We start from the raw sequence: 10,000 nt of genomic DNA on the forward strand, positions 1-10,000 counted from the left end.
TCACTATATTTCTTTCATTCCTCTTCTTTTCTCTGAAACTAGGACTTATGGAGCAGAAGAGAAACTTACACGTCGCACAGACACTGGGCTCTCTGTCTCCGGCTGGCTAGGGGGACTCGCAGGTCGGTTCTCTTCTTCATTGATGCTGTGGTACAGGAACTTTGAAAGAAGACTACGACTCTGCACAACATTGCGGCTCTTGTTGGGTCTCACTAGCACGTTTTCCTAAATGACAAAAATTTGAGTTTAACGGAGTTTATTAATACAGAAGTTCTTAACCTTTTACCTGTTAAAGGCCGACTGGATTACCTATCATTATCACTAGTTTTATTGAGTTCAAAATTGACTTTATTCATGGATAGCTGAGAACAACACTGACTCTTATCAATCCAATGCAATTTCTGCTGTTGCCTTTATAGGAATTTTTTGTGGGAATTTTATCGCAATGGGTAAGGGTTTTTCAATAAAACCATTAAAAAGCGAGGTTTACACCAACTTTGGATGGCTGCAGCTTTAGGACTTGTGCTATCAGAGCCACAGGTATATAAAGCACAGAACAGAGAGCAGCCTCTGTTCTCTATATCTATAGGTACCATCTGAATTCTTGCCATGTATAGATGCTCTCCATCAATTTTGGACAAAGAGCTTTCAGTATAAATGAACACACAAATCTATACCTTTCAAAATATAAATATGAAACAATGCTACAGAATTAGTCTATTACATGTGCTCGAGATGATGTCATGCACCCTCATCAAGGAAACAAGAGCGAGAAATCCAACACTTACCTTGTGTGCCAGCGACTGGAGGACATGCTCAAAAAAGAACTTTCGTAGCCACTGCCACTCCTTCTCTGACTGCCTGAGCAAGTACTTGTAAATGTCAAACTCGTCTATAAGGAGCGTCTTGCCCACACGGTGAATCATCATGCTCACATGTGCCTTGGGGTTGTACGGGATCTTCAGCAATTTTTTGATATTCTCGGCATCTGATATGACGTCCACTTCCCCTATGCAGTCTAGGAACTGGTGGGCCATTAAGAAACTGAAGAAAATAATAATCACATGAGCATTATCTCTTTCATTGTAGAAATCATATTAATTTGGTAACAACAAATGTGGAAATTCATTTTCTGTGAAACATCTTTTAGTTTACATTTGCTGTACTCATTATATAGCATGTAGAGTATATCATGTCCCCTCCAGAAGGTTAGAAATGAAGTAAATAACCTATTTCTTATTCTCATTGGAAAAATGGAGTATCAAAAATAACAAATAAATTTAAGACTAGAATTAAACATTTTATGACTAATGAGACATGGCTACTTCAAATTCCTAAATATTGTATTTTGTACCTTGAAAAATCAGCATGTTTGTGGGTAGGATTGGGTAGTCTTATAGAAGAATGGTCTTGTAGCCAGTTTGATGGAGGCATTTTAAGATCTGTGTTAGACTGGAGCTCGTGGAACTGGACAGGAAATTCAACCTAAAAAAAGAAACAACGGCAAATTAACCTAAAGAGTTACAATAATTGAATCATAATGAGAAGGCAACTCTTAGATTCAGGTAACATTCACTCAACTCTACATCTTTGCCTCTAACCACTTTTTCTCCATACCTCCTGTCATTTCTCCATCCACCTGTCATGCTTATGACCTCTCTATTTCCCTCTCTTCTTCCTTTAACCTTCATTAAACTTTTCTCTCCATCTATTTTTACTCTAAGTCATTCTCAATCATAATCATAGTTCACTGCAATTCAACCAATGCAAAAATGCACAGAATAACATAATTATATCTGAAGTCCTTTAAAGTTCCTTTAGGGATCTACCCTTTACTGAATCACCAAGTATGCTCTTGGACATTTTTCATCTATTTCTTCTAGTGTCTCCCTACTGCCTATTCCTTCTCTATACTTGTAATAGCAACCTGTGCATTACAAACTGAGACAGCAACTAAGCTGTCAAAAATGCAGGCAGAGATTTAAGATGAAATGACAAGCATAATTATATAGCCATGATTAACATTGTATAAATAAACAGATAAATAATCATCTCATCACTTACTTCAGAACTTTTAACCACAGCAACTGAGCGAATGTGTCCATCTTGGTTTTCATTTAGGTTTCCATCAATCTTGGAGTCAAACGAGCCTGGCCGACTATACGCGCTTCCCCTCTCACTGTTCTCGAGATAGCTTCCACGGCTAAGTCCTAAGGGTGGTTTTCTGATGGGACTAAGGGCTTGAGTGGACCTCGTGACAGATTTTGAAGGAGAGATGACAAGGGAATTTAGCATGGTTGGTGTCAGGCTTGTATGAGGAGCTGGATTGTCGACACTTTGTGTGTCAGCCTCTCCATCTTCTTTTGTATCCATTTCTGAAGTGGGATGGAGAATGATGTAAATAATATTACATATAGAGTAGCTAGGATATATAGAAAAAGTGATCAAAGGAAAATGAAAAGATTCTCAATTTCCAAGTAGAAAAAAATAATCAAACAACTATTAATATGGTTAAAATGGAACTATACATTGGCATTCTAAAACACTTTCCTGGCACATGAAACGACTCAAATAAAAAATTTATAATCTTTATTATCTATATGGTAATATGTACAGAAACAAGGGAGAATTTCATAAAACTAAGCACACAACCCTTCACAAAATGAGGTAACTACAAAGTGACCTCACAACTCACAAAATCTTCCTGGGCCAACAATGCTTCCTAGCTGGTGTTACAGCTTAAGGAAGGAGGTTTTCCTGGCCCAATCCCACCTTAAATGCACTGCCAGGATCATGCAACAAGAGATACCAGCTTACCACAATGACACCATAGAAGGAATCATCACATACAGGTGGTTTAAGGCAAAGAACAGGAAAAAAATAAAATAAACACCTGTCAATAGATCCAAATACACCCCTCCTTCCCATCAAACATAATCCAACAGAAAACAAACATAAAAACAGACAAAAAATAAACAATCCCATTCAACCTACAACACACTACAATATATGACCAATCCTCGAAAAAATAAAGAAACAAATCCAAGACCTATTCTTGAATCCATACATTCTGACAGTCAATCAGGAGTCCCTCACCGTCCGAGAGAGCTTCAATCCTAACCCAGTGTCCTACGTCAACCTCCTAATTGTCATTGCACCTTTAATGAAGCCCGAGTAATCAACTCGATAATCATAACCCGTCTCATTTAGCGTCATAACACCACTATAAAACATCATCAACCTATCATACGGTCGTCATATGAGAATGGCTTACTTGTTTTAGACAGTAGGATCCATCAGTTTCGTAGACACAGAGGGGAACGGCAGGAAATTGGGGATTTATGCCACGACATAAAAGAGTACGGAGTTGAGGCTCTTTTTGTTATGGTTCGAGAGGCTGCGTTCGCGTATGCCGGATTCGCCTGGATTCTTCTGGATGCTTCTGGATATTGCTTGAAGGGCGATGTGTTAGTTATTTATCTATATATGCTGTGTGTGATGGTATATGTGTGTGTATATAGATATAAATACACGCACACATATACCTATGTACAATGTGTATGTGTGCGTGTGTGTGTGTGTGTGTGTGTGTGTGTGTGTGTGTGTGTGTGTGTGTGTGTGTGTGTGTGTGTGTGTGTGTGTGTGTGTGTGTGTGTGTGTGTGTGTGTGTGTGTGTGTGTGTGTGTGTGTGTGTGTGTGTGTGTGTGTGTGTGTGTGTGTGTGTGTGCGTGTGTGTGTTTGTGAGTGTGTATGTATATGTATACATACATACATATATATATACACGCAAAATATATATTCATACATCTATACATGTGTGTATATACATCTATATCTATCTATCTATCTATCTATCTATCTATCTATCTATATATATATATATATATATATATATATATTTGTGTGTATATATACATGTATATATATGTGTATATATATATATGTATATGTATATATATATATATATATATATATATATATATATATATAGATATATATATATATATATGCATGCATATATATATATATATATATATATATATATATATATATATATATATATATATATATATAAATGTATGTATATATGTTCATTTATATGTATATATATATGTATCTCTCTCTCTCTCTCTCTCTCTCTCTCTCTCTCTCTCTATATATATATATATATATATATATATATATATATATATATATATATATATATATATATATATATACATATATATATATATATAAACATACACACACACACACACACAAACACACCCCTGTCTATATTTGATCATACACTCAAATGTCAATATATCATAGATTCAGCATGTTTTTTTAACATGTACTTTCTTTTTTTCAGACAATTAAATAGTATCCTAGGCTATATGCTAATATAAAATTACAAAAAAAGACATTTAAAACAAGGCAAATACATCGCCATTGTAACTCGCAATACTTTATTATATATTTCTGCTATTATCTAAAAAGAAATGAGGCCTGAATGTACACTATTATGAATCATGCGTGTCAATGGCTGAAAATTAACAAATTAATTAGCTTTTTTATTGCAAAGAAGCTTGAAAGCACTATTAATTACATGTTGAATTTCAAAGTCGCAATATTTATACTTTTTGCCATATATAGAACGCGTATAGATCCTGGCGTTAAAGATAATCGCTTTCTCGCTCTGTGATTATTAAATATGATGTATGGATACGGCTATATGGAATCGAATCGATTAAGAAACATCGAGAAAATCGTCGCAATTTATTTGAAATAACCGCAAATTTGGAAAGCGCACGAAACCAAAAACTACATTACAATCAACTTAACTTATCTCAAAAAAATAAAAATAGGGTATGAAAACACTAAAACTAAAACGATAAATGTAGTAATATATTCAATTTTACAAAAATACTTTCAAAAATAATAAAATAACGAAGACATCAAGACGTGAAAAGATGGTCTCTCATTTGACCCCGTGTTTTTGTTTGGCTGAGCGAGGCCGGTGTGAGAGACGCCCGACACGAGCAATCTCGCTTATTTCCCCTATTTTCCCTCTCCAAAACCCCAAAATGTCCGACGCCGAGGATGTAGTGGAGCCCATGGACGTCGAGGAGAATTCCGTAAGATGAATGAGTCGTTTTAAGGAGGAAATAGAAGGCAAAACGAGTCGATAGAAGCTGATGCTTGTTGCTGTCATGAAACGCGGGAAATGTTCGGTCTTGCTAGGCCTATTTTCCTATTTATTTTCCTATTTTATGTCCTATTTAATGGGTTATTCGTGTCGCTTGGATCTCATGAGCTTCTGGGATTAGTTTTCCACTTGATATATATTAATCTCACGTCTCTGGCCAATAGCGTCGATAAATAGGGAATTAATATATACGATTAGTGATTTAATAGCGGTTATATCACGCATTCGTCGTATATAAATTATTATTTTTTTCTTTATTTAGAGGAATGGTTTGAGCGAACAGGGTCGTATTTAGCTTATTTTCGACCCAATATTCCTGCAATGTTATGGAATGTTTCTTCTTTGATTGCATGATTAGATTGCAATAATGCCAATTTTGCACGTTTGCATAATCGGGTTCATTCAGTTTTGAAATTGGTGAAGGAAGGTTAATCAGCCAATTTTTGGTATTGAGCGTCACTACTAAATTCACTTAAATGAAGTCTTAAATCAATATGAATATAGAGTTAAAAGCCCAATTTTGGTTGATTTACAGCTCAGTGAACAAAAAATTAAGCTAATTCACCTTTGAAATGTTCATTAGTGATGTTCTATTTGATATGTAAATATTCCATGAGATTAGATAAATTAAATTAAATAGATTTATTAGATATGTAAATATTAGGTGATGATATATCTGAGCTATATGCAGCAGTGTGCAACTGTGCAACAGTAGTGTAAGTAATGTATTGTAAAACAAGGGTATGTAAAAACTCAGAACATGACATAAAAATGTTACCTCAAAACATTTTGAAGTTGAAATATATTTATTCAGGATCATTAATCAATAAATCAGGCCCTTGCAACATCTCTGTTTTGTGGGGTTTATTTGTTTTTTTTTTTGTTGGTGAAAAATCCAAATGGAAATGAAATACCCACTTTAAATTGAATTGAAAATACAAAATGAATGTAATACACCTTTGAAACGTTTAGTATGGCATTCCTGGCTGTTGTGTTCTTAAAATATCTTAAAACATAGCCATATAGAAATTTAGTTTTGTCACAGAACTGTACATTTCAATACGTAAATGAATTAATATCATGTTCATTATAGTATAGATTTTGTTTTTTATTTTTTTGTCATATACTCTATAATGGCTTATTATAATTATTTATTTGACAGACACTGGTACTGCTAGAAGCGCTGCAAATAGTTTTGTAGTAATTTTCATAGTCATTGCAGTAGTCTGTACTATTTAATTCATTTATAGATAGACAATTTATAAATCTGGAAATGCTGACGGTACTTCCTAACTCTGCTTGGAACTGATTTAATGATATTATGTTTGTATGTATGTAAATGTATAGGTCATGTTGATGCTAGTCTGTCTATGTTGGTGTGTTTGTCATTTCAGTATGCTGTGTCTTTATATATTTGGTGCATTTGCATCTGCAGATTTATTAAGCTATGTGGGTAATTAGTCAGAAAATCTCCATATTGTCAATACTAATAATAATGGTATGATAGCAAAGGAGGCATAAATTTTTAGGCTGTGCTCAGCAAGGGATATATTTATGTTTAAAGGGATATATGGATATCTTTAATATTTTTGATCCAGTGCTACCAAATAAGGATGCCACGTTTTATAATGAACCACGAGAGAAATGTTGGCCCACTACCCCCACCAAAGGACACGGAATTTGATAAATCTCTTCCTGGGCCAACAAAACTTCCAAGCCAATATGGTGGTTTAGGGTAGGAGGTTGCCCAAGATGAATTCAGAGTCTGGTTTACTGTATTGGATATAGAAATTGAAGATGATGAATTTTTACGATTTTCATACAAATATACTACACCTTAACCCATTAACGATGGGTAACAAGATATCACGTCAAGTGGTGGCAGTGTCAGTCGCCGGGGACGAGATATTTCGTTGTGGCTATCCTCCTGGCCGGTGTGCTGGATGATTTGGCGTATAGTGTTTGGCTGCGGCCAGTGCTGGCGAGAATCCCTAAACATTAGGCTTATGCGTTTGTAATAACCTGGCGTTTCAACCATTTGGAGGCAAAATAGCCCTGTCGTTAACAGGTTTATTGTGACCATCATGCTAGATAGAGGGGACAGATTTCCATGGGCATATGCATCCCGTACTAACACCACACCCATTTTTCCAGAATGAGTCCTCCTCTGCAGAAACAACCTCCTCTAGCAAAGCTGGAGGAGAGTACGAAAACAAGATGGAAATGGACCGCTCCAAGAGGTTCGACTACTTGCTCAAACAGACAGAGATCTTCTCCCATTTCATGGCTGGCTCGAGGGACAAAACCCCCTCCTCCCCCCTCAAGTGTAAGCCTGGTCGGCCGAAGAAAGCAGAGAACCGCAAACCATCTGTGTCAAGCGAGTAAGTGGATTCAAGATTTCCGATGAGTGGGGTAGACATCAGGTTTAATTTGTGAGGTTATTTCTTGTGTGTGCTTTTTTTTTTTTCTTCTATATTTTGATATGAGTTAGATAGTATTAAGCTGGGTGATCAACATTAGCTCGGAGGTATCAGATAATGAAGAAAAATCAAATCAGGATTTACTAGTTTCAGGTATAACATGGGGAAGATTGTTTCTTAAGATGAATGTGACGGTTCAAGTGTTATTGGGCAAGGTAAAAGAAAACTGGATCTCCTATAGATTACAGAAGACTAGGCTCTAGCAGCACTGGACCAAAAAAAAAGAAAAATAAGTAGTATAGAGGTATAGGTAGGAATTTTTCCCATGTAAACAAACAGTAGGAGAATTATGTTATGTAAGGTAAGTTTCTTCTCTGACCCCGTATGGCTTTATTATATCTTTTTAAATAGAAAAAACAAACAAATGGAGAAATATTCAAGCTTGGATTTTATTCATTTTGGCATTTGTGAAGATTTAATAGTTTTAGGTTCCTTTGTAAAACTAAAGATAATTTTGAGAATGAATGTGAAATGGCTTAACAAAGCTTGGTGAATGATCATATATATGTTTGACTATGTGATAACTATAATATTAATGTATAAGAGGAGCTGATTAAACACCTTTTACAGTTGCTTTAATAACATCTAGACTTTGTGTGGCATACTTTGTCCAAAAGAGAAATATGCTGAGTGATCGAGAATGTCAAGTGAATGTAGGAGAGTGTATGCATGTGTCCTTGATTGCTTTACATGTGTACATATTTTTCTTAATGAATTTTAACATCAATAGAAACCTTTTTCATCATGTATATTTTACATACCTTGATAATTACTAATGATATACTAACCAAAATATCAGGACCAATTTTAGGCTTTTAAAGTGGCAGATGCAGATAACTTAGCATTAAGTCAGAACACTGATCTAACTTTTTCAGCTGACTGATAAAATTTGAACTGATGAACCTTGGCATCGTGAATTGTTGCGCAATCCAATTTTGATGACGAAGCGTGTGTGTAGATTATGGTTTTCTTTTTTTTTTCTTTCTAGCCTCGCGAAGAAGTTTACCTCCTCAGCTGCCGAGTAAGTGATCTCACCTTTTTTCTCTCTCTCTCTCTCTTTCTCTATCTATCTATCTCTCTCCTTGTAAGCAGGTAGAAAATGGACATGTTCCCTCCCCCCCCAGTTACCATCTTCTTCTGCCTCTTCTTCGTTGTTGTTTCCTCCTCTTCTTGGCTTGGCCAGAAGGGCTCTATTCAGGAGCATGCGTACTGTAGACTTGGTGGTGGAAGGGGATCAAGATCTTGTATCCACTGGAACTGCGGTGTATGATGACCTCATCTCGCAATAAGCCCTTGATCTTTATTTCGGTTAATTTGGTTATGGTAGACTTGATTGTGTGGAGATGTGTATGCTACAAAATATATGTATGAATGTATGTATATATGCATATGTCTGTTAGAGAAACATGCGTGGACACATGCACGTTTACACAGATATTTGTGAATACATATAGATATATAAATACAGATATATGATTGTATTAATGAATATGATTATATATAGAGATATAGATTTATATAGTTATATGTAAATATATATAGATATGCTTAAGTATATATAGTTATTTATAAGTATATATATCAGTCTTAATGTATATATATATATATATATATATATATATATATATAACTATATATATATATATATATATATAACTATATATATATATATATATATATATATATATATATATATATATATATATATAACTATGTATATATATATATATGTATATAACTAATATATATATATATATATATATATATATATATATATATATATACATATATATATATATATATATATATATACATATATATATATATATATATATAATATATATATATATATATATATATATACACACATCTACATGTGTACATATATACTTAAGTTCACACACACACACACACACACACACACACACACACACACACACACACACACACACACACACACACACACACACACACACACACACACACACACATAAACACACATAAACACACACAAACACACACACAAACACACACACACAAACACACACACAAACACACACACACAAACACACACACATAAACACACATAAACACACATAAACACACACAAACACACACACACAAACACACACACACAAACACACACACACAAACACACACATAAACACACACATAAACACACAAACACGCACATAAACACACACACACATAAACACACACACACATACAAACACGCACACACAAACACACACACACACACAAACACACACACATAAACACACACACATAAACACACACAAACACACACACACAAACACACACACAAACA

At 34.7% G+C, this 10,000-nt stretch overlaps 2 protein-coding genes across 3 annotated transcripts in view; one reads left to right on the forward strand and one right to left on the reverse strand.

The window, feature by feature from the left end:
- LOC122252626 (erythroid differentiation-related factor 1) overlaps positions 1-3,403 on the reverse strand; it is a 13,070-nt gene extending 9,667 nt beyond the window's left edge. Inside the window, exons 1-5 of the mRNA XM_086538177.1 lie at positions 3,275-3,403; positions 2,065-2,375; positions 1,355-1,485; positions 789-1,044; positions 70-225 (exon numbers count right to left, since the gene is read on the reverse strand). Coding sequence (XP_086394303.1) covers positions 70-225; positions 789-1,044; positions 1,355-1,485; positions 2,065-2,373 — 852 coding nt within the window. The 5' untranslated portion in view covers positions 2,374-2,375; positions 3,275-3,403. The remainder of the gene's footprint in view (positions 1-69; positions 226-788; positions 1,045-1,354; positions 1,486-2,064; positions 2,376-3,274) is intronic.
- A 1,577-nt stretch (positions 3,404-4,980) lies between these two features.
- Positions 4,981-10,000, forward strand: part of Iswi (nucleosome-remodeling ATPase imitation SWI) — a 27,150-nt gene continuing 22,130 nt past the window's right edge. The window contains exons 1-3 of one of the 2 annotated variants that reach the window (XM_043015200.2): positions 4,981-5,120; positions 7,346-7,572; positions 8,660-8,692. In XM_043015200.2, coding sequence (XP_042871134.1) covers positions 5,070-5,120; positions 7,346-7,572; positions 8,660-8,692 — 311 coding nt within the window. In that variant the 5' untranslated portion in view covers positions 4,981-5,069. The remainder of the gene's footprint in view (positions 5,121-7,345; positions 7,573-8,659; positions 8,693-10,000) is intronic. The other variant, XM_043015201.2, reaches the window with a different exon arrangement.

The sequence above is a fragment of the Penaeus japonicus genome, unplaced genomic scaffold (assembly GCF_977035675.1).
Source record: "Penaeus japonicus unplaced genomic scaffold, GWHDUDI00000001_assembly GWHDUDI00000007, whole genome shotgun sequence".
Taxonomy (NCBI): domain Eukaryota; kingdom Metazoa; phylum Arthropoda; class Malacostraca; order Decapoda; family Penaeidae; genus Penaeus; species Penaeus japonicus.